The 26074-nt window shown below is 40.5% G+C and overlaps 1 protein-coding gene across 3 annotated transcripts in view; it reads right to left on the bottom strand.

Moving 5' to 3' along the window:
- Positions 1-26074, bottom strand: part of TBC1D4 (TBC1 domain family member 4) — a 221994-nt gene that overhangs the window by 65188 nt on the left and 130732 nt on the right. For 2 of the 3 annotated variants that reach the window (XM_073795301.1, XM_019921164.3), the window contains exons 2-5: positions 15367-15954; positions 13823-13912; positions 10404-10508; positions 2752-2884 (exon numbers count right to left, since the gene is read on the bottom strand). In XM_073795301.1, the coding sequence (XP_073651402.1) occupies positions 2752-2884; positions 10404-10508; positions 13823-13912; positions 15367-15954 (916 nt within the window). Of the gene's footprint in view, positions 1-2751; positions 2885-10403; positions 10509-13822; positions 13913-15366; positions 15955-22284; positions 22372-26074 lie in introns of those variants that run through there. The other variant, XM_073795300.1, reaches the window with a different exon arrangement.

Genomic DNA, 26074 nt, shown 5'->3' on the forward strand with positions numbered 1-26074 from the left:
AAAGGTATTGACAGGTGAGTCAATGACATGAGTAAGTAATATGAAATACAAATATCTAGATACTTCTAAATATCTCTAAATATCTTTCTCACTTTCTCTTCCCGTGAATTTGTGTCGAATCTGAATGTGGTCCTTTTTCCAGCTTTATACTTTGTACTTAAGCCTAACACAAGTTTAGAATTCACACTGTTATCTTACCCAGATGAAAACAACTCTTTGGGAAACACTGATGCCAAGGCTTCAAGACAGCTTGGTCCTGAAAATCCTGGCTTTCTGATATTCTTTCAGAGAGAACATCAAGTTGCTTTGGAAACAGACGGAACAAGTTCAAATCCTGGTTCTGCCCCTCCTAAGCGATAAGGATGTGGCCGTTATTACCCACTGTGTGTCTCGGCGCCTGTTTCCTCATCAGTAAAATGAGGATTCAAAACACTACCCATCTTGTGGGATTTCAGTATGGATTAAGTGGGCTAATATATGGAAAACACAACAGGGCCGAGACACAGTAAGTCTTATGGGAGCAACTGCATTATTGCTATTCCTTTCATTCTTACTATCAGAACACTGCCCTATCTTACAGCTCTCTTCGCCCGATGTCAAAGGCAAGGGTAAAACAATCATATCAGAAGGTGTTATCTAAGGCCTTAGGAAAAGAAGCCCGTGTGAATCTTTTCCAGTTCACATGAACCCTTCATTTGCTCCCTTCAGATATATGCATACCTTGAAGCTAGGGAACCTTAAGTTTCACTCCCTTCATGATCTTGGAAGAGACCCTACTATTTCTGGATGTATAATGTGTATTCTTTCTTTCTTTTTTCAATTAACTTATTTTATTTATTTATTTTTGGCTACATCGGGTCTTCGTTGCTGCGTGCAGGCTTTCTCTAGTTGTAGAGAGCGTGGGCTACTCTTCGTTGCGGTGCGCAGGTCACTCATTGCGGTGGCTTCTCTTGTTGCGGAGCATGGGTTCTAGGCACGCGGGCTTCAGTAGTTGTGGCACGTGGGCTCAGCAGTTGTGGCTTGTGGGCTCTAGAGCGCAGGCTCAGTAGTTGTGGTGCACGGGCTTAGTTGCTCCACGGCATGTAGAATCTTCTGGGAACAGGGTTCGAACCCGTGTCCCCTGCACTGGCAGGCGGATTCTTAAGCATTGAGCCACCAGGGAAGCCCCTGTATTCTCTGTCTTTACAAAGGCCTCTAAAACTATAAATTTTTTTTCAGAGGAGTGTTTTTTAATATGATTTGTGTAATTTTCTACTGGTGCTTTTATCTTTTTCTTATAGATAATAACAGTCTTTACAAATTCTGAACAGCAATCTGCTGTTTGTTACTCAAACAGCATTTGTTACTGATCATTTAACTTCCAAGTAAGCAGTTGTTGTTGTGTAAAAATACTAAGATTTTATGAAGTCAAATCTGTCAATGTCTTCTTTTGGTAGTTTCTGCATTTCTGTGTCTTAATAAAGGCTTTCTTGTTTAGGGACAAAATAATATTTTTACTTTCTTTGAATGATTTTAGCATTTTGTTTGTTTGCATTGAGGACTTTGCTCCACCTAGAATGTATTTTGAGTAGGATAAGTGGAAGGAATCTTTGTCTCTTTGGATAGCAAATTGATCCAACGCCATTTCCTGAATCACTCAGCCTTTCCTCCTCAGATTTATAACATTCTCTTTACCATACACCAAAGAATGTTCCATTTTTGTAAAGTTTCCATGTATATTTGAAAATAAGGTGCATTCTGTAAAATTATAGTTATAAATTTTAAAATTTTGAGTATTACATTTAAATAGTGCTTGTTCACACAGTTGAGTGGATGTTCAATAAATACAGCTGTTCATCATCACTTATCCCATGTGCCTATGATTCTCCTGCCTACTGAACAGATATCTCCATTTGCACTGACAGTGGCTCGTCCATTCTCTGCTTTGTTCTGGAGTCCACACTCTCCCCATCGACTCCAACACCTATCGTACTGATTGCATTTACGTGCTCACAAGCCTGTCTCCCACTCTAGACTCTAAGCTTCCTGAAGGCATGGTCCACATCTCAACCATCTCTGCATCCCCAGTGCCAAGCACACTGCCTGGCACGTGCTAGATGCTGAACAAGTGTTTATCAAATTGTGTGTCTTCTCTGGCACAGTAGTTTTCAACCATTTTTATTAGTAAGAGACAAGGAGAAGAAAGGGAAACTGAATCAGAGTCACCTCTTCCTCATGCTCTTCTCCCTCCTCAAAACACATTTTTTAAAAAAACTTGCTTTATGACATCATGTCTATTATCTGTGTGATTTTCAAACGACCCTGAAAAGCCAAGCAAGTTTCATTCTTGTTCTAAACCTTTAGGAAAAAAAGAACACATCATCGAGTGAGAAAGGAAAAAAAAAAAGACTTAAACAGTCGATATTCTGGGATGGTTTTGCCTCTCTTCATTCATTCAACAAATATTTGGTCAGTTCCCACTTTGCACATAGCAGAGTCTTAGGAACTGTGGGAAATGCAAGCTCCTCCCTTGAGTCTGCCTTCGGAAAAAAAGTAAGAAAGAAAAAAGAAAGAGGAAAAAAAGCCAAGCACCTAGGAGAGACTGACAGCACAAATTTGACTAGACATGAGAAATGATTCTTGGGGTTCTCGGTTCACCTCAAAACAAAGAAGCATTCAATGACAGTAGCGACTTTCTCACTTCCCCAATGCCAAAGCAAACTTGTCTTTGCCAAGCAAACTCGTCTTTGCCAAGGCCAACTTATACTGTACCTTCAATCCTTTCACAGAGCTTATGCAAAGAGTGCATAGGGCAGGCCTCGCACAGCTTAATCTGGGTCTTGGCACTCTGCAGGGCAGCGGCCGTGCTGAAAGCCTGTTTCAGAGTCAGCATTACCTCATCAACCTACAAGAAGAAACAAAATCCAGGTCTATAAAAGTTTGCTTTCATGGTAACACATTAAAAGCCCAACAGCAATGTGAAACTTTGTTGATGCTGACTAAATACTAATAATGGAATTTTGATGACCACAGAGCTGGTAGTGAGAAAATAATGTCTCAAAGTTAGACCTTCAATTAATTATACATAAAATTGAAGACTGGATGAAATAAGACCATTTTAATGTGCATAATACTGATCTGTTACTTGAATGCCATTTTTGAGTCCCACTCAGTGCTATGCTATGACAGTTAAGTGACAATCAGGTATTTGTTTTTTTTCTTTTTTTTTAAATTTTATTGGATTATAGTTGATTTACAATGTTGTGTTAGTTTCAGGTATACAGCAAAGTGATTCAGTTATACATACACATATATTCATTCCTTATCAGATTCTTTTCTCATATAGGTATCACAGAATAGAGTTCCCTGTGCTATACAGTAGGTCATTGTTGGTTATCTCAGGTCTTTGTTTAATTAAAGTACTTTATCAGATAAAGATTTCTTTGGAAGTTTTGTCTGCAATACATAGGGAGCAACAAAATAGGTTTAACAAATCACTTGTGTTAATAGGTATCTTATTTACTTTATCCTTTTGGATCATTTTTAGTGCAACAACAAGCGAACACGTGTTTAACCAAAGTTCTAGGGGGAAATGAGCCCAATAAATAATGTTGGGGGAATTCTATGAAGACTACTGGCCTTTTCTCTATGGCTTCTATTTATTTTCATTTGGCTTCTGATTTGTGACACTAAGAAGTTCTGCAGTCATGCTGCCTAATAGCTGGGTCTCAGCCCTAGGCCAGCAGCTTGAGAACTGCCAGGTAGTTTCTTCCTTGCTCTTCCAGTGACTCAGTCAAGAAGTTGGAATCTAGCATTCTGGTTTCCTGGTTGCTTCTTTGAGGTCAACTAACAGCTCATCCTCCAGGCATTGTCAAGCCGACTTCAGGCCAGGTCTCCCCCTCTGTGGCACAATCATCAGTGTAAAGTGTGGCTTTCTCACCCACTGTACAATTGAGACCAAAGTCTAAAACCTGCATGGGGAGCTATGAAGTACCAGGGCCTCATCCAAACTAGCTCTGATATTCAAAACCATTTACCATGCTTCATAAACCATGTTTTGTTTTGTTCTGGTTTTATTGCGGTAACATTGTTTTATGACATTAAATAAGTTGCATGGGTGCAACATTTAATTCAACTTCTGTGTACATTACAGTGTGCTCACCACCAAAAGTCTTGTTTCCATCTGCCACCATACAATTGACCCCCTTTACCCATTTTGCTCTCCCTCCCACCCCCGGCCCCTCTGGTAACCACCAATCTGTTTTCTGCAACTATGTGTTTGTTTTTGTTTTTTATACTTTGCATATGAGTGAAATCATACTGTATTTGTCTTTCTCTAACTTATTTCAGTTATCATAATACCCTCAAGGTCCAACCATGTTGTCATAAATGGCAAGATTCCATCTTTTTTGTGGCTGAAAAATATTCCATTGTGTGTGTATATACATATCACATCTTCTTTATCCATTAATCTGTCGGTGGGCACTTAGGCTGTTACCATATCTTGGCTATTATAAATAATGCTGCAATGAACATGGGGGTGCACATATCTTTTCAAATTAGTGTTTTTATTCTCTTTAGATAAATACCCAGAAGTGGAATTGCCGGATCACCTGGCAGTTCTATTCTTAATTTTTTGAGGAATCTCCATACTGTTTTCCATAGTGGCAGCACCAATGCACATTCAAACCAACACAGATGGCCAACAGGAACATGAAAAGGTGCTCAAATTCACTAATTATTAGGGAAATGCACAACCACAGGGAGATATCACCTCACATGTGTTAGAATGGTTATTACCAAAAAGACAAGAAACAACAAGTGTTGGAGAGGATGTGGAGGAAAAAGAACCCTCACACACATAACCCATTTTTAAAAAGACTCTTTAGGGCTTCCCTGGTGGCGCAGTGGTTAAGAATCTGCCTGCCAATGCAGGGGACATGGGTTCGAACCCTGTTCCCAGAAGATCCCACATGCCACGGAGCAGCTAAGCCCGTGCGCCACAACTACTGAGCCTGCGCTCTAGAACCCAGGAGCCACGACTACTGAGCCTGTGTGCCACAACTACAGAAGCCCGTGCTCCTAGAGCCCGTGCTCCGCAACAAGAGAAGCCACCGCAATGAGAAGCCTGCGCACCGCAACCAAGAGTAGCCCCCACTCATTGCAACTAGAGAAAGCCCGAGCGCAGCAACGAAGACCCAGTGCAGCCAAAAATAAATAAAAAAATAAAATAAATTTTTTAAAATTTTAAAAATAAAAAGACTCTTTATCCCCTTCCCTTATGGCCTGGTTTAAGAAAAAGCTACCATTTAAAGGATTCAATCTACTTCTGCATTTGAATGCCTGAAGAACCTGGAATAAAAAGAAACTCTATTCATCTGATATTACTAAAAGGAGAGTTCAAGCACCAAGCAGCCAGTCATCATTCAGTTATGTTTTACTATATAACCATCTTTTTAAAAGGCTTATAAATAATTTCACAACATTCCATGCACAAAAAATGAATTATTCACAATCTGTTCTTTTATAACATAATTAAAAACAAAGAATTCTAATTCTTAAAAATAAAAGCACGAGCTTCCCTGGTGGCGCAGTGGTTGAGAGTCCGCCTGCCGATGCAGGGGACGCGGGTTCGTGCCCCGGTCTGGGAAGATCCCACATGCCGCGGAGCGGCTGGGCCCGTGAGCCATGGCCGCTGAGCCTGCACGTCTGGAGCCTGTGCTCCGCAGCGGGAGAGACCACAACAGTGAGAGGCCTGCGTACCGCAAAAATAAAAAATAAAAGTACTACATGCTTTAATGCCTTTGCATTTTCATTTCATTTGCCTTGTGATGTATTCAAAAGCAATTTCAATCACTTATGCAGATGTTTATTTCTGTTTTCTTGTTTCTCATTTATTTAAGGCACTGAAGGGGTCAGTCATCCGCTTAGCTTTCATGTAGGTTTATTATTTGCTATTTGGTAATACTGTGTTGCAAAAGGTCCCCAATGGATATATTGAACTTTCATATTTTCTTATCTATTTCTAGATGAACCAAGAGATCATTTCAATGGTGACTGAAATGTGGCTACCAATTTCTCCTAGCCATAAATATTACTAGAAACTTTATTCGACTTCTAAAATTTTAAATGTTTTACTTTTTTTTAATCTACCACTTTTTCCAGACGGCCTATAAATTCTCATATGGAATCAGAGCAACTAAAAGTTAAATTAGCATACTATGAATAACTTAATTGTTTTAGTTTAGATACAGCAACAACAACAAAATCCTAGGCAGTGTTAAAAAGTTAAAAGTAAAGGAATGGTTAAAGATAAATCAATCATATGGAACCAAAAAGAAAGTATTCTTAGTGTGACCATCAGGCAAAATTAAATTTCCAGAGAAAATTATAAGATGGAACAAAGAAAGTCAATTTGTGACATTAAGGTGAAAATCCATAATGAAGATAATGCTCATAAACATTTATATACCAAACTTAGGTGTTTTATAGCGTTTTAGAATAAGAATCACAGAATGTGTAAGGATGGAGAGGGGGAAGGGTAAGCCGGGACGAAGTGAGAGATTGGCATGGACATGTATACACTACCAAATGTAACAGCAGCGGCATAGCACAGGGAGATCAGCTCGGTGCTTTGTGACCACCTAGAGGGGTGGGATAGGGAGGGTGGGAGGGAGACGCCAAGAGGGAGGGGATATGGGGTATATGTATATGTATAGCTGATTCACTTTGTTATAAAGCAGAAACTAACACACCATTGTAAAGCAATTATATTCCAATAAAGATGTTAAAAAAAAAAGATTACCTAGTCTAATTCTCTGGAAAACTCTACACTCTTAACCCCATACAAATCCTGGGTCTCGGTACCCTGGGTTTTTGGGGGTTTTGTTTCGATTTGTTTTGTTGGTTATACTTTCCCTGGATACTGTTGTGTGCATCTGTGGAGTTCCACTTTGTCTATGAATAGTAGTCACTTCCATTTTTTTTCACACCTTTTAAATCACTTTTGGAGAAAGCAGAAATGATATGTTCCAGAAATCTCAAGGGTTGGTCAAACAAGTTTAAACCACCTGCCTTGAGATATTTTACAAAAGAGGGAAGGAAGGAAGGGAGGGAGGGACAAAGGGAGGGAGGGAGGGAGGTGCACAGAGCATCCAAACCTTGCACTGTAACCCTCCAGGGCCCATCAGAACTCTATTCTATACTGCTTATCAATTCATAGCAATTGCTACAAAGAAGCAACAGAAAATGCTCGCTATATATTTTTTGCACTCAGAGAAGACAAATCAGCATGTGTGGTTTTGCAATATTTTGTCTTTCACAACAGCCAAGCCACATCAATCGTAATACTGCTTAGACCTGTAATATTTGACCGTTTGTTTTACTCTAACGTCAGCTGCATGAGCCAGCCTCCTTTATACAGGAAATGTACATTTAATTTTTCCTCTATCTTGCAGTTCTGATGCCTCACCGTTCATTTAAGGTGCTTACAGATAAAAGTAGAGTAAACAGGATTTCAAAGATTCCAGCATAGGCCCATTCTTAAGAATAATGATGCCAAAATAAGATTCTCAGGCAGCTTCAATGTAATATGAAGACATTCTCAGCCAGTCTAGTCTGTTGCCTTAGTCACAGAGCTTCTTAAGGTGGAAAAATGCAGCGTGTTCCCAGACTTTCTACTCTGACTCCGTTTCGAAAACTCATTCTACACGCAGGAGGGTAAAATGAAAAGACTAAAAAATACAAACAAACTTTTAAAAGAGATTGGAAATCAGAAGGTTTTACAGTTTTCCTCTTGGTGTCGGTTATCCAGTAATCAGAGATTAACCAGCACCTAGAAAATGACTGCCTGAAGTTCTGAGTAACACACTCCATCACTCAAAATACACTTAACAAGCAAGCCCTGCTATCCTAGAAACTACTGGTGGATACAACAACCATAAGGACGGTCCTAACCTTGTAGGATTCACAGTCCAGTGGAGTAGAAAGTTATGTGAACAAATAAATAAGATAAGGGATTTGCAGGAACTGCCGGAGATCTATGAATAAGATGTGCTGACAGCACTGACAACAAAACAACCAAAGGACTCAATTCCTGAGAAAGGGTGTTAGAAAAGGCTTCCCTAGGAGGTGATCTTTTAACAGGATCTTTAAAAATACACAGTAGCAAAGAAGGGGAAGGGGATTAAAGTCACAGCAAAGCCAAGCCAGGCCTGCTTCCCATCCAATGAAGCAGCCGGAAAGAGAATACGAAAACAGATAGAGACATACACAATCTCTTTGTATAGCAGCCAGGTGGACCCTTGAGGCTGGCACGATCAAATCCCCCACCTGACCGTATGAAAGCAGCAAGCCCTGGCTCTGGTCTCCACTGACTGGCAGACCCCTCACTGCATGCAGCCAACAGTGACCTCAGAACTTCAGAGGCATTTCTGTGAGCCCCGCCTCTCATGTACTTCCTTCATCTCATGTGTCCTGTGCACGAACCATCTGCTGCTTCAGTAGCAAGCCAAATAAAAGCAACATCACACCAGTCATCACAGCAGCTTCTGCAGTCTGGCCTGGAGACAGCTGAGGACACGGAATAGCACGTGTGAGGACACAGTCATGAAAGGGCAAGCTTTCTGGTGAGCGCTGGAGAAGAATGAGGAAGCCCCTTCTGCCACACTAGACAATCTAGATTTTGTCCGTTAATAAGGAGGCATAAGCTGGCCCCTAGTGAGAGAATTTTGTGAGAAAAAATATATATATAGCATAAGGTAGTAAGTGGATAGATGACAGATTAAACCAGTGGCAGGGAGACTAGTTAGGACACTAATGCAATGGTCTTAGTAAAGGAGATGAATGCCCAGACTTCATTCCAAACAGAGAGGAAAAGGAAGAGAGATGGATATAAGGGACATTTCTACCTTTGAGTTTATAGGATTTGGTGAACAAGTGGATCTCGATGGTGCAGGAGAACGCATTATGGTTTCTAAATTGGAAAGTTGCGTAACTGGAACTGCCAAAACAATAAAATACGGGATATACAACAGGTTTTGCAAAGGTTGGAGAGCAAGGATCTGCAACGTGGTGGAAGAATCAGCCTTAGACAGGAGGACGGACAGAGGAGGGAAGGAGGAGAGGAGAGCTGGGCAGGGGATGGGTGAGGAGAGGGGCAAGATTACCTGACATTCTCATTTTCTACCCAACTCTTGGTTGGCATTTTCCAGGGTTGTGGCCTTGGTTCTCTTTGGCCTTCTCTCTTTTCCTTCCCCCTGGCTGCTCATCCAGCCCCATGCCTTCAACTATTCTTTACGTAACAACTCTCAAACTTCTATCCCGAGCCCTGAACTGAACCTATAATACAGTGGTCACCTGGATATCAACAGGTGGATTTTTCACTGGTATGGCTAACTATCTAGAGTGAGAACAAAACTCAAATGGATCTCTCTTGAGTAAGAAACTTAGCGATAGAGTGCTATATTCCCTAGTCAGAAAGTGTCTTTGTACCAATTCATTCCCATTTCTTCATTACTTCTTCATTATTCCTCAACTCTGTGTCCACACTGGGAATGTGGAAGGCAAGAGTTAGCAGGAAGGAAGGCAACGTGCATACAGAAAATGAGGAGAATGCTGCCCGGCTTACTCTGTATATGTCTAAGTGGTGTGTGTTTCCCTGGGGAAAATCATTGTGGGAGGATTTTATGTCTGAGCAAATGCTCTGCTTCAAAGAATGGTAATGCATATAACTAAAGGTTTGTGTTAAAATGGTTAGGAAAGATAACACAAGTGGAAGAATATGGAAAATGTTTTAGGGGAAAACATCAACATATTTTTAGTCACTCAGATCTATTTCCAACTTTGCCTTACATATTTCTCCTTAAACTCTAACTGCTCCCATTTAAGGGTCGGGGGGAGGGATAGGAGTGGTGCAAAGTAAAATTGACTTCTAAATTCCAAAGAAAGAAATTGAAGGCTAAAATGTGACCATAAAGAAAGTATTTTTAAAATGAGGACAGGGGCTGATGGAATAAAAAGGAAAAAACAAAACCGTTCTCTACCCTGAGGAAATAAGCATTATCTACTCTGAGATGTTATAGCAGTTGAGAGGATCAGAGGTCTTCTCTATCTTCTTACATGAGCAATGGAAAGAGTAACAGCTCTTCTCCTGTTATTAGGCTTTTCCTACCTTTTAAAAATACTCCTGGTAACATTTCCAGATTTGTTAAACTCAAGAAAATCACCTAGGCTTAAAAATTACCAGGACAAGTTGTTTTTGTTTTTCTGTTGTGGTGCTGTTTCAAAGGGCAGAAACCTATTTCTAGACGCGCTCTTCTTTTTCGACGGATGGCCGTTCTGTGAGGCTTGGGTTCATCAGAGACGACTCTCCCATCAGCCGGAGGTGTGGGCAGGAGCCCGTGGGCAGCAGTCACCCCACTTACCAGAGATTCGCTGGCACACTGGAACACGTAACAGATATACTGGCTCAGCCCGGGCTCCGGCAACTCCCGACAGATAAAGCCAAAGTGATCAACATGCTTTATACCCTAGAGAAGGAAGAAGGGCAGTGTTTATGGGATTATGTCCTTTTAACCAACACTATAGAAATAGTTCTGTGCTTTCACACTTCCATGAATTTCTCCTTCACAGCACTGTGACAGGGGACATAATGCCAGAGCAAACTTATTCGGTGGTCTTTTGATACATAAAAAAGGGTGAGACCAGCTCAGAGTTTTTTTTGTTTCTGGCAAACACTCTGTGACTCAGGGCCACAAGAGGAAAAATATGATGGCATGACCCACTGTCTCTTGTAATAAAAACCGCTACTCAGTGTTTGCAAGTAATGGAGTTTTCAATTTATTGGTCATCTTTGAACGGGCAGCCTGATGATTCATTATAAACGCTGTTCTTGTTTATATGAGGCTAAGAATCATTAAAACTGACAATACTCTAATTAAATGGCATGCCATTCCCTAAAGCATGCATTAAAAATACCAGAATGTTTGTCTATTGATAGACATTCAAGGAGCCACAAGTGTTAGAAGATGAATACATTAAAGAAATTATTGCAGATGTCAACTAGCCAGATTCACAAATCTGTACTTCCTGAACACAGGCTAAATAACCTCAGCTACACTTAATACAAGATTCTGAATCATCTGAGCATTTCGATCGCCCTGAATACATACACACCAATTAGTAGACAGCACCTTGTTATTTTAACAGAAAGCACAGTACTTTGAAAAGTCATGAAGACAAAAAATTTGAAGTTGTCCTGCAATCACCTGAATCCCAGAGAAAGGAAAACAGACTTTGGAATCAGACAGATTTGTGCTTCAGCCTTGGTTCAATCAATCTACCAGGTATGAGATATTGTGCTGCGTTGCTAAAAAGTATCTCTGAGGTTCCATTTCTCATCATAAAATAATAGTAATGGTACCTATTCTAAGAAATTTTTCAGATTTAGAACTAAGAAATATCTTAGTTCCTGGCATGTTTGGTAAACAGTAACCACTATTCTTGTAATAAGAAGCTCAACCTACCCAATGGCTATGGAAAAAGGAAATCAACTCCGATAAAAAGTAAAAAAGTCAGTAAGGAGGAGCGAGGTTACAATCCATGAGGTGAAAGTAAATTCCATCTGATACAACTCATTCGTGATTAAAGAATATCTTTTACTAGCTTGGTACTAAATGGGAAAAATGCACAGGACCTCATTAGCTCAGCAAGTTTTCGGGCAGTGGTAATGTTTCCAGTAAAGAAAACCATTCCCTTATTCCTCATGCTTGCCAGGGAAACAGTCCTACCGATTTTGAAGAAAGAAACATTTGTAGGTGTGCATGTGTTAAAAAGCACTCCTGTTCCCAAATGTGGCCACCCTCTATCAGTACAATTCTGTGGAAAGAAATAACAGGAGTTGGGCCACTCAGTGAGAAGCAGAAAGTTAACTTGACAATTATTCTGATCAAAGGCCTTTGCACAAATTTTCCTCATATTTTTGTTTGATTCTTCTTCTGAATTCTTAGAACACAAAGCTTGCTTTAAAAAAAAGGAAAAGCAAAAATCTTTTTTGAACTGCCAGATTTATAGATTTGGTTTGGCGGGTTCTTTTTTTTTCTTTCTTTCTTTTTATTTTCCTTTAGATGTTCAACGAGCATTGCTAGTTTTCTTTCTGGGAGAAACATTGTTAGTTTCTTTGTGGGAGGGGGGTGGGGGGAGAAGCACAGCCTTTTCAGATGACTCCTCTTGCTTTGGGGAACAGGAAGTACACTGGTTTGTACACCACTCTCTCCCCAATGCTTGGCATAAGGCCCAACATGTAGAAGCATTCATTCAACATTTATTGAACACCTAAGCATCAAGCTCTGTCTTAACACATCTTATTCTCTGATGCCCTAGAGCAGCGGTCCCCAACCTTTTCGGCACCAGGGACCAGTTTCATGGAAGACAATTTTTCCATGGACAGGGGTGGAGGGGGCAAATATGGTTCAGGTGGTAACGCGAGCGATGGGAAGCAATGGGGAGCAATGGGGAGCGGCAGATGAAACTTCACTCCCTCGCCCCCCCCCCACTCACCTCCTGCTGTGCAGCCCGGTTCCTAACAGGCCTCGGCCCGGGGGTTGGGGACCCCTGGCCTACAGAATAAGACACCTGCCCTCACAGAGCTTATGATCATGCGGGGACCCCCAGGAAACATGTAATTACAAGAATGCTTAATAAATACTTTGTTAAAGTGAATAATCTTTCTACCACATTTTTTGTCCTTTAAGTAGGAATTTAGAAATTTGCAATATATTCTTCCTCTAGTCAGATGCTGCCTCTCTAAACGACTAGAGTAGAATATAATAGAATAGAATATAATTTTATGTCTCCATATAACAGAACAAATATTGAAACAAAATACTAGAAGTGAAACCACATTAGCTGAGGCTGAGGAGAGTAATTAACAAGATGTACAAAAGCTTATCATTTTCAAAGGGAAGAACGTCGGGATATCATACCTATGGCAATGCGAACTCCAAAATTAAAACTTAAAAACAAGAAAAAGTCAGACTATTTTTCAACATTAAAATATAGGAAAGGGCCTTGGCAAGATCCAGGCCCCTGAAGGTACACCTAAGGCACATTGCTAGGAAAGAAGTTACTGCTTCTCTGTTCCAGGGACCTCCTCAGAGGCATCCTTGCATTTTTAACTTTCCCATATTCAGCTTTAGGTACTCCCTCTGCTCCAACATCTTCGGAAATTCTTTCTAGGTTTGCCATACATTTAGGTAGCTCTAACAATTATATAGATATTCTAAATTATTACTATGGTACTTAGGACACTGTGCCTAATATGATCTTGAACACACATAGTTGTATAGATTATTTTTTAAACTTTCAAATACGTAATATGAGAATTAAAAATAAGTAAAAGGACAAAGATACATATCAAAACCTTCTTTTCAAACTTTAGCATTTACATGTATAAACTTGAAAGTACTAGTTCTTTTTTTTACCTACTACAATATAAAGAGCAATCATGACTCAGTGATGCCCACAAGACCTACTGCTCAAGATGCTGAGGAACACTAACTGTGAAGATATTTTCTAAAGAACTCACCACCCCAAAACTTCCTTCCATGACACCAGGAAACAGGGTTGAAGAAAGTGAGGACAAGATTATGATAATGAGGAACCTGGACAGGATTTTCTTATTGGCAGGGACCCAAGCACATGAACACTCTTAGTTTAAGACAAATCTACTTAAGAAATGCTTTTAAGAATAAAATCTGAAGGGGTTTAAGCCCAGTTATTTTGTTAATTTAGAAACAAGCTTTAATTGGTTTCTTCAAATACTATAATCTACTTCAATACATACCTGGGAACAAGAGGAGATATCTTTAAAATTCTTCTCAAGCACAAGTGATTTTGTGTCTGGACTGATAAGGTTTATCTCAAACCGTCCAACCTTAAAAATAAAATTATTCCACTTAATTTCAACTTATCAAGAACCTAACATATTATTTTACAGTTAAATATTTGACTAATAATACAGATTCAAATGCTGTATCCCAGACATACATATTCACATGTGTGTCAACATCCAATCCAACCAAATCTACAACCCCAATTATCAGCTGTCTGAAAACATTTCTTCCTTTCATCTAGAAATCATGAAAGTTAAGTTGGTCTTAATTTACAAGAAACCATTTTTTTTCCAAATTAGAAATTATTCTTTTCAAAAAGATGCAACCTTTCCACACCTTATGTTTTCTAAAAATACTAATTATTTAATTATAATTTATAATCATACTTTCTCACAAATGATCAACAGAAAGATATACTTGCAATTGGGCAGATAAATTTTAAAATTTTTTAAATAAACAACCATTTAGAAAAAATTAACAACATGGACTCTGGCTAGCTAAGAAAAAGAACAAATCCAGTAGCCCAAACAAGAGAGGAAACTCAGTTAACATATCACCACAGGAAAGACTATAGACACTTTAATTACATGCCTAGAGTTACCAAGAACAAAACAGAACAAAACCACCATGAACTTCTGATCAAGCAAATATTACATACTGGGACTGTTTACCAAGGTACACTGTGCAACTTCCTTCTCAGGGGCTCTTTGCAACGGGATAAAAGGGCAGTCACTCCTTTTTTCAAGAAAACTCAAATCTGAGGAAAACTCAGATTAATCTTCAAAGCTGAGGAGTAATTAAAGAATCTCTACAGGGCATTGTTAAGAATTAAGTTCTTTTAAGTGGAACTGGACATTTTCAAAAACTACTTTTTAGAATTAAGAATCATCTTTTACACCTATAATACAGCTTGCACCAAATCATTTTAATAACTGGTCTAATAAATTATCAGGCCTGTGATGTTTCTTTAACCGTCTCTTTTGTATGACAGAGTAAATTGGTGTATTCTCATCTGAAAATACACCTATGAGTCTCTGGACTTTTCTTTTTTTTCTCTCTAGAAAATTCTTTCTCCATCATGAAGATTCTTCACACGCTCCCAGATTCACATCTTCAAACCCTTCATAAGATTGACTTTTTGCAGTCATTTAAAAAAATAACATTTATTTAAGAATCAACCTAAGGCAAATGCTGGTGATGCTAAGAGTAATCTATTCTTATTTCCCCAACAACTTTCCGTGATGTACTGAAAGTGCATCTCTCTTCCTCTCCCTTCCCTGCTCCCTTTTTTCTTACATTCCCCGTCTGCCTCTCACCCCTTCACAACTTTCCTTTGTTTGCTGTCTTTCTCCACCTGCCTTATCTGCTTCCCAAGGGATATGACAGAAAGGTTGGATGCTTGCAGAGTGAGGACCAGGGAAGAGCTGGCCGCCCAGCTGCTTCCGTCTAGCAAAGAATGGGGAAACACCCCGAGAGCACGCGGCCAGGGCAGCACCTGAAACAGCATCGTTCTGTTCTTCTCCGAATCCGAGGGCTGGACGTGGCTGGGCGCGCTGGCATGCCTCCTCCGCGGCTGCGTTTTCTGGCTGTTGTCCTGAACTTTCCTTTGCAGGACACCGGTGACGCTGCTGCACCGAGACCGGAACTCCTGCTGTTCATCAAAGCCAGAATCTTCCAAAATCCGCTCAGGGAAGCAGACTCGAGAGCTGGACGGCCCAGGCTGGCTGGGCGCGGCGGGGAAGACGGGGTGGGTGTCGTTGACGCCATCCCCTTCCTCGGACAGAACGTCGGCGGGGGAAGCGGGCGCCAGGGCCTCCGACACCGCCGGGTCCTCGCCGGCATCCGCGGCGCGCGGCTCGCCCTGGACCCGCAGGCGCTGCCGCTCGTGCAGGCTGAACTTCTCGATGCAGTCGTCGATGAGGCTGGATGGCGCCTTCTTGTGGGTCACGGTCACCTTGCCACAGTACAAGACCTCGAACTTCTGTGAGTTGTAAAAGGCGTCCTCGTTGTCTTTGCTGGGTTTGGCATCCTCTTTCATGGCAGCTTTCGATAACTGCCTTATGCTGCTGATAACATCGGGAACCTGGAACAGAATTCAAAAATCCTCACTTCAGTTGAATATTTAGAGATCGTATATGTTTACCTAGACCTGTTATTATCACAGAATGCACGCTCATCCTAAATGATAAAATAAAGAGAGTAATAGATCCTACATAAAATAAAGCATAAACTTAAATTACACTATCGGACATAGTGATTTAAGGATAAGATTGGAATTTTCTATCACTTTTATACTTTCTCCTTTTAAATGTATTCGTTTCCTAAAAACAAAACCATGAAACTATACAGGCCACTGCAACCTTTAATAAATCATCATAACATAACCTTTGAGTACTTTTAAAATGTATTATAAGGGATCAAAAGGTTAAAAATTAAATTTAAATATAAAAGTAAAGTGTAACATGCTAAGGTTCCAACCACGACTGAGATAAATAAATTATTTAATTAAATTATTATGAGCCTCAGCTGAAAGGAACCAAAGCTTCAACAATGAGGCTAAAATTAACTTTCTGGATGAAGAGGTTAAAATCCAGACACCCCTCACCAGCATTAGCCATCAGGGAAAATGCAAATATAGACCACAGGAAGATACTATTTCATATCTATTAGAATGGCTAACATCAAAAAGTCCAAGTGGGGCTTCCCTGGTGGCGCAGTGGTTAAGAATCCGCCTGCCAACTCAGGGGACACGGGTTCGAGCCCTGCTCCAGGAAGATCCCACATGCCGCAGAGCAACTATGCCCATGCGCCACAACTACTGAGTCTGCAAGCCACGACTACGGAAGCCAGCGCGCCTACAGCCCGTGCTCCGCAACAAGAGAAGCCACCGCAGTGAGAAGCCCGGGCACCGCAACAAAGAGTAGCCCCCGCTTGCCCCAACTAGAGAAAGCCCGCGCACGGCAACAAAGACCCAATGCGGCCAAAATTTAATTAATTAATTTGAAAGTCCAAGTACCCGCAAGGATGTGGAGCAACAGGAACTCTCATACACTGTGTGCAGAAATGTAAAATGGCCCAGATACCTCAGGAGTTTGGCAGCTGCCTGGGAGTTAAACATAGATCTCACAACCCAGTCATTCCACTCCGAGAGATTTAGGTGAAAGCCCTGAAAACGTATGTCCACAAAAAGGCTTGTACACAGGGCTTCCCTGGTGGCGCAGTAGTTGAGAGTCCGCCTGCCGATGCAGGGGACATGGGTTCGTGCCCCGGTCCGGGAAGATCCCACGTGCCGCGGAGCGGCTGGGCCCGTGAGCCATGGCCGCTGAGCCTGCACGTCCGGAGCCTGTGCTCCGCAACAGGAGAGGGCACCGCAGTGAGAGGCCCGCGTACCAAAGAAAAAAAAAAAAAAAAAAAAGGCTTGTACACAAATATTCATAGATGCCTTAGTCACGATACCCCCAAACTGGAAACAACCCGAATATTCATCGGCAAGTGAATGCTCACTAATTGTCAGGGAAAACCACGATAAAATATCACCTTACACTTGACAGGATGACTATCATCAAAAAGACAAGATATAACAAGTACTGGGGGAGGATGTGGGAAAAAGGAAACCCTTGTGCATTGTTGGTAGGAATGTAAATTGGTGCAGTCACTTTGGAAAACAGTATGGAGGTTCCTAAAATATTAAAAATAGAACTACCATATCATCCAGCAATTCCACTTCTGGGTATATATTCAAGAGAAACAAAATCACTCTCTCGAAAAGATACCTGCACCCTCATGTTCATCACAGCATTATTCACAATAGTCAAGACATGGAAACAATCTAAGTCCACCTAAGTGTCCGTCAAAAGATGAATGGATAAAGAAACTGTGATAAATATTATTTAGCCATAAAAAAGGAAATCCTGCCATTTACGACATGGATGGACCTTGAGGGCATTATGCTAACTGAAATAAGTCAGACTGAGAAAGGTAAATACTGTATGATCTCACTTATATGTGGAATCTTAAAAAAAAAAAACCTCATAGATAAAGAGAACAGATTGGTGATTGCCAGAGGCAGGGGAGGGAGGAATGGGAATGGATGAAGGTAGTAAAAAGGTACAAACTTCCAACTATAAGATAAATAAGTTCTGGGGATGTAATGTACAGCATGGTGGCTAGAGTTAATAATACTATATTGTATATTTGAAACTTGCTAAGAGAGTAGATCTTAAAAGTTCTCACAAGAAAAAAAATCTATAACCATGTGAAGTGAGTGATGTTAATTAAACTTATGGTAATCATTTTGCAATATATACATGTATCAAATCATTAAGTTGCACTCCTTGAACTAAATACAATGCTGTATGTCGATTATATCTCAATAAAACTGAAGAAAAAAGTGAAAGGATGAACAAAAGATGGTACATTCATACAAAATGAAATACAACTCATTATCTCTCATCTGGTTTTCTGCAATAATCTTTTAACTGGTGTCCCTTGCCCCCTTCAATCTACTCTCAAAAGTAGAAAGGATTCCTTTTTAAACTTGTCATGTTGCTCATCTGCAAATCCTCCAAGCTCCCCATTTCATTAAGAGTAAAAGACAAAATCCCTACAATGTCCTACAGGGCCCTCACCCTCTGCATTTGACATACATATAGATTAAATGTGCACTGTGGCTACACATCTTCCATGTGACCTTCAGACAGTCGACCTGGATTTCGTCTTTTCCTTCTCACCTCGTTTCCTCTGACCTTACTCCTCCCAGCAACCCTCTCTCACTCACTCTGCTCCAGCCCCACTCGCTTCCTGGCTACTCTTTGAACATGCCAGGCAGACTCCTCCCTCAAGGTCTCTGAACTCCAAGTCCGCCCCCAGATAACTGGACGGCTCCCTCCTCATCTCTTTTAAATCCATGCTCTAATGTCACCTTGAGGCAACATCCATCCCCTAAACCAAAACACACACACACAGAGACACACTCTGACACAGCCAGCATTCCCCCGGAATTTTCCCCCATTTTATTACTCTCTATAGCACTTACCTCTTTTAACATTCTGTGTAACTGATTTGCTAGAACGTAAGCCCTAGGAGGGTGGTGATTTCTGTTTCTTTTCCCACATTTTTTCCTTGTATCCCCAAAGCCTAGAGTAAGTCCTGGTACAAAGTAGATCCTCAATATGTGGACTGGGGGGAAAAAACTTTTTTTGGTAATTTCTACCTTTGGAAAAGAGAGATCATCTTATATGCAGGGTTGCTTCACATTCAGACATACAAGGTATTTCTTCCAATATTCTAGCACCAATTCTAAAACCAGAATTTCTTCTCTTTCACATAACTCTTTGGGATATACTGCCAGAACATTCACAGTTTAAAAATCACAAGACTTTCAGCTTGCTAGTAGAGTATTTCCTATGAAAGAATAAAGTCCAAATGCTATAGTTTCAATGACTCACCCCAAACATTGGACATATCTCCAGGGAAGTCAGATGCTTTGTACTAACACATGATCAACAACCTTAGACCTCTGTCATTTTGTTTTTGCCTTAGTGTCTGACAAGGGCCAAAGCTATGGAGACTGACCTAGACATTCAACCCTGAAAAAAGTACAATGATTCTCGTGGGTGAGGCAAAACCCTAAAACAGATGGCTCCCTCCTTCCTCACTAACCATATTTCGTTAAATACTTTTCATCTGATTTTAAAAACCCTAGTGCACCTAAATTTCCAAAGCGTCTCTATGGAGTGCAGAATAAGAAATATTATCTGTAGGATTTTTTTTGAACCTGCAGAATTTTGATCTTGTCACAAATATTTTAATGAGTATTAGAGTTAATTCTATCAAGACTGAAAATAAAGTCAGTTTGACCTTAGTTGTATCAATTCCTCTATATTATAAGTTTGTACTTTTTCTCATGGAGAGCTGTTATGTGAAGAACTGATTAGTGGCTGAATTCCTATAGTCTCACAGGATATTTCCCTGTGACCACAGGTAGAAGCTCAATACCTAAATATAATTCAGTTAATGACCCAGTTCATAGAAGCAAAGCTTATCATCTTGACTAAACTGAGTAGGTAATTTAATCTTCCAATAATTTGAATTGTTAACTGCACCATAAAACATAGATTCTAGTTGCCTTTAATATCTTCTCTCAGGTCATGACTAAACGCAGCTTTCAATGACCTGCAAAGAGGCTGGCCTGTGAAACTGATCTAACAACATTCAGCTCTGTTATTGCTTATAAGTGGAACACACACATGTAAGTTAACAATACACAGCCCCTGCCTACACACTCAGAGCCCATACCAGAAGGGACACACTGATAAAGAAAGGACAGTAGAATATCCACAGTGGGAAACTGAGTTATCAGAGAACCATGAAGACTTCCTGAGACATTTATTTAAGATCAATCAGAAGCAACACAAGAGAAACACAAAAGCTCTATCCAGGGGCTTCCCTGGTGGTGCAGTGGTTGAGAATCTGCCTGCCAATGCAGGGGACATGGGTTCAAGCCCTGGTCTGGGAAGATCCCACATGCTGCGGAGCAACTAGGCCCCTGAACCACAACTACTGAGCCTGCGCGTCTGGAGCCTGTGCTCCACAACAAGAGAGGCCGCGATAGTGAGAGGTCCGCACACCGCAATGAAGAGTGGATCCCACTTTGCCGCAACTAGAGAAAGCCCTCGCACAGAAATGAAGACCCAACAGAGCCAAAAATAACATAAATAAATAAATAAAAAGTTTTTTAAAAAATGCTTCCCTGAAACCAATTCAGGAGTTTGGGTTTAAAAAAAAAAAAAAATCTCTATCCAGTACTTGCACATACACAAGACATTTTGGGAAAACACTATTCTCCTATAGGACAGTGTTAACTGACATATATTTAGATTTTGATTTAGATGTGTTTTTGAATGAATTTGACTCCTTGCATGTATCACATCTTTCAACGTCTTTTTTTCTCTTTACCGTTAATGCTATAAGCTCCTAAGTGAAAGACTGAGTTGTGGTGATTTTGTGTCTTACTAGAGTTCTTCCATATGACCACTGGGAGAGAATTCTGTGCTCAGAAAAAACTGAGTGACAGTTGTCAGCAAACAAAAATATACAAATAGTGAACAACCACCTAGAATCCTGATGAAAGCTCTCCAGGATTGAGATGGGGTTAGTAAACTCCTGTTGATAACACAAGAGAGATCTGGCACTCCTCAGAATACAGAGCTGAGGCTTTCCACTCTGCTCAGTGCTCACCCCAACTAGGAAGTGAATGTGTGTTGCAAGAATGTCTTCAGATGCTAGGAGACACCTCAAGCTACACGCTCGGGGTTCGTACTCTAGTTATTAGTACTCTGGCTACGAATAATGCAACTGCTTAGAATCTGCCTACGTCTCACAGAGTCTGATGAAAATTCAATGCCAATTCAAGGCAAAGTTTTTATTGTATGGCAGCATATAATTTTAACACAAAATAACAATAATGAAAAGGGAGTTAATGATCCCTCTACCCAGGAATTAAGAGATTTCTTCTCTCTCCCCTGATCTGCCAGGAATTTGTGTCATTCTGCTTTCTAGAGTTTCCTTGCCAGTAAAGTAAGGGATGAGAAAGATGCTCAACAAGATCTCACCTAAATCCAAATTTCTATGGGTTTATTTTAGCATTGATGTCAATATAGGAACAAAATAATGTACATTAAAAGAAGATGGAAGGGGGCTTCCCTGGTGGCGCAGTGGTTGAGAGTCCGCCTGCCGATGCAGGGGACACGGGTTCGTGCCCCGGTCCAGGAGGATCCCACATGCCGCGGATCGGCTAGGCCCGTGAGCCACAGCCATTGAGCCTGCGCGTCCGGAGCCTGTACTCTGCGATGGGAGAGGAGGCCACAGCAGTGAGAGGCCCGCATACCGCAAAAAATAATAATAATAATAAAATAATAAATAAAAGAAGATGGAAAATCATCTCTAGTATTAAGCCAGAAATATTGTAAGTCATTGACATTATTCACTTCCATTGACACACAATAACCAATTTCAACAAGCGATAAAATAAATGGGGCTTTTTTCAAATGTCTCATGATATTTAGAAAAAGCACAGGGCCACCTTTGGCTAGTATTCTGTCCTTACACCTTCAGTGATCTCACTAAAAGAATATAAGTTCAAGTATCAAAATTCAGACATTAAAGCAATTCCTCACTCTAGAGAAAAGAAAAATTGCCACTAGATTCCTGGATGTCAGGCTGTTGTTTCTCATTAATTAATTATCATAATTAGTTATCACATTCCAAGAAATCCAATGGTATTGTAAAAACTACACTTCACCTGACTTCACAAGGAAATAAATTCTACAAGTACCACACACTGATGTTTAAAGTCCTAAGCAAACCCAAGGGAAAGAAGTCTGGATACTGAAAAAGCACAAAGGAAAGATACCTTTGGTCAGGAAGCAAGCTGAAATTTGGAGTCGTCCTCCAAGAGCAGTGAATATGCCAAACTGATGTAATCCTTAGTATTAGCTCTCTGTCGCACTTAAGAAGTTCTCTTTCATTCCAGATAAGCCAGCAGTAATTTTGCTGCATTTGTTCAAGTCGATGTTATCACTGTGCAGCCAATTATAAAACTTCCCGGGAATAACCGTTATTGCTTCAAAAGTAAAGTATTTCCTGACTCTGCAATCAGGAAACACACTGATTGTTCAGGGCTAAAGAACAGACTCTCTAGCTTTCTTTAAAAAGAAGCATTTTAAATTCGAGTACCCCTGTCTTTCTTATGCTGTTTAAATAATCACGTGTCCAAGGCTTATTAATTATGAAGGTAGGAGAAAATCAATCTATAATACAATGTCTTCTTTCTTCATAGAGTTCATTGATAAACAGATGAACTTCAGCAAACATTTAAAAATGGATACAAATATGAATATGAAAATAAGCCTCTTAGGACATATTTAAAGCAAAAAAAATAACTGGGTAAATTCTTTCACAATGGACATGAGCTTGGCTGCTTGACTCATTATTAATCTTTTTATAATAATTATAGTAGGCACAGCAAGATTTTGATAAGCCCAAAAAAGAGGGAAAAGGTGTAAAAAACAGTTGAGGAAAAAATACTAGGAAACATTTCAAGTAAATTGCAAAAACCCTGCCAAATGAGAAGAATTCATCATTTAAACTAGTCTCAATCAAAGAGAGACAGTAAGGAAAAGAAATGTATTTGCTTTGGAAGTAATACATGCCATTAGGGGACGGATAGATTTCCTTTCTAATTCTGTTTTACTTAAGAAACTATTAAGATCAGTTCAGCATTTTGAGAAAAGACTGATTTGCTTTTGGAAGATATATACGTGCCATGAAATAGTTCATTTACATTAAGGAAAAAAATCACCATTATTTAAGAACCCATGAAGATGTTCCAGCCCCAGTTACTTTGGAAGAACACTCAGTCTGTGTTGTCATTTTTAAGGTGACGTTGTCTGACAATCTCAATAAGAAATAAAACTGATTTTTAAACCATTTTCACTTTTATCCAAAAGTACTTCAGTGATTCTTTAATATATAAACTATTATTTTAAAGTAAACCTTACACAGTAAAAAAGAGGTCTAATTATCACTAGGTCTAGAGTCAAAATCGACTGGAATAATGCAGTGGTCTTAAAATCACAGAATTTAAAAGTTGAAGGCACTCTTATGGAATCACCCGTCCCCACTATCTTGTTTTACAGATGGGGAAACAAACGGTTTACATTAAAAGTTCAACCATGGGGCTTCCCTGGTAGCACAGTGGTTAAGAACCCACCTGCCAATGCAGAGGACACGGGTTAGAGCTCTGGTGGGGGAAGATCCCACGTGCTGCGGAGCAACTAAGCCCGTATGCCACAGTTACTGAGCCTGCGCTCTAGAGCCCATGAGCCACAACTACTGAGCCCACGAGCCACAACTGCTGAAGCCCATGCACCTAGAGCACATGCTCTGCAACAAGAGAAGCCACCGCAAGGAGAAGCCCGCACACCACAAGGAAGAGTAGCCCCCGCTCACTGCAACTAGAGAAAGCCCGCATGCAACAAGACCCAGCGCAGCCAAAAATAAATAAATAAAATAAATAAATTTATAAAAGAGAAAAAAAGTTAAACCATGAAAGAATAATGAGATTACAAGTAACGAGACTCTTTGGCACCAAAGAAAGCAAGAATATCTCTACTACTTACACTGCAGTCATACAATTGCTTGGGTTTGAGTCTTGGGCTTCAGCCAAGACAGTTTCCTCTCAGATTAGGCTTTGGTTCTTAGATATTCTCAGCCCCTTTGCTCCAAACTCATTTTTGGCTCAGTGCTTCTCTGTTGTTTCCTGGTGGCCTCTGAGTTAGTTCAAGCATCAGAGAGAGAAATTCCCTGAACTTCCTACCAAGTTCTCCCGTCCTATTCTGTCTCACTGCTCTTATCTTTGAATACCTTCTCCGAAAGATATGACTTGTGCCTTTATGACCGTTCAAAATTTGAAGAAGTGATCAGATGTAAAATAAACGAGGGTAACTCACAGGAAATCCGGGGCCTTATAATTTTGATTAAGAGAATGGAATGTCCTCAGTAGTGGCTGAGTTTAGTGCTACAGAGAAATAAGACAGAAGATGGGGTGGGTGAGAAGTTAGATGGCAAAGGACAGACAAGGACAGTGCTTTTCAATTCCCCTTTCAAAAGCAAACTCATTCTTTTAAAAGTGGATTACTCAGGACTTCCCTGGTGGTGCAGTAGTTAAGAATCTGCCTGCCAATGCAGGGGACACGGGTTCAAGCTCTGTTCTGTTAAGATCCCACATGCCATGGACCAACTAAGCCCGTGTGCTACAACTACTGAGCCTGTACTCTAGAGCCCGTGAGCCACAACTACTGAAGCCCGCGCACCTAGAGTCCGTGCTCTGCAACAAGGAGAAGCCCACGCACCACAACAAAGAGTAGCCCCCGCTCGCTGCAACTAGAGAAAGCCTGCACACAGCAACAAAGACCCAATGCAGCCAAAAATAATTAATTAATTAATTTTTTTAAAAGTGGATTAGTCCACAGCATGGCATATTAGAAAAGTACATAACATGCAATTAGAGGTCTAGAGTTTAAAGCCCCATTCCGTTATCTATGATTATCTGTAGAAAAGACACCATATCCTGGTTTTTCATCTGCAAAATTGGAATCACAACGTTTATGTCAAAGGTAACCTGGGAAAATTAAACTAAAAGTGCAAATGTGCCTGACACAGTGCTAGGACAGTGAAAACATTCAACAATGTTTAATTAAATCTAAAATGTAAGTCTGACTTGTACTGTGTAAGGAGATGAAGGAAGTGAGAAGCTGTTGCTAAATTAAAAAACATTGCCTTTGTGAAAGTTAAATTGTAGTAGGGGGTATAGAATTAATAAGTAAAACATAAAGGATTTGAGATAGTAAAAACTGCCAATGAGAAAAATAATGCCCAGAAGGGGGGACAGAAAATTTGGAGGGGGTGGCAGAACAGCTGCAATTTTAGAGAAAGGTGTCTCTATAAAATATTTGAGTAAAAACCTGAAGTCAGCAAGAAGGTGAGCCATACAGATATCTGAGGGAGGAACATTCCAGGCAGATAGCACACCAAGTTCGAAGGCCATGAAGCAGAAATTCGCCTGGCATGTTCAGGGAACAGTGAGGAGTCCATGTGGCTGGATGCGAGTGAGGCAGCAGATTACTGAAGAGGCCACTGTGGGGAACAGGGGCATCTAAATCATGCAGGACCTTGAAAGGACTCTGGCTTTTACTCTTGGTGAGACAGATAGCCATTGCAGAGTGCTGAGTTACATGTTTAAAGAATCCCTTTGCCTGCTGTATGGAGAACAGATGGCAAGGATAAGGGGGCAGAAGCCTACTGCACCCAGGATGAGGCAACGGTGGTTCACAGAAGAACAGCAAGGGACGGGGTAAGAAGAAGCAGGCTTCTGAATATAATTTTAAAGGCACAGTCAACATGATTTGGGGATAGATCTAACGTGGATTGTAAAAGAAGGAGAGGAGGCATGGATGAACTTTATGGGTTTTGGCCAGAGGAACTAGAGTGAGGGATGGGGATGGCTTAAGAGAGTAGGAGCTTAGCTTTGGATTGTTAGTTTTGAGAAGCTTACAGACATCCAACGGGTGATGTCAGTAGGCAGTTGAGTACATGGAGCTCAGGGGTGAGGACAGAGCTGAGAAAGAAAAATTGGAAGATAT

This window comes from Tursiops truncatus, chromosome 18, assembly GCF_011762595.2.
Source record: "Tursiops truncatus isolate mTurTru1 chromosome 18, mTurTru1.mat.Y, whole genome shotgun sequence".
NCBI lineage: Eukaryota > Metazoa > Chordata > Mammalia > Artiodactyla > Delphinidae > Tursiops > Tursiops truncatus.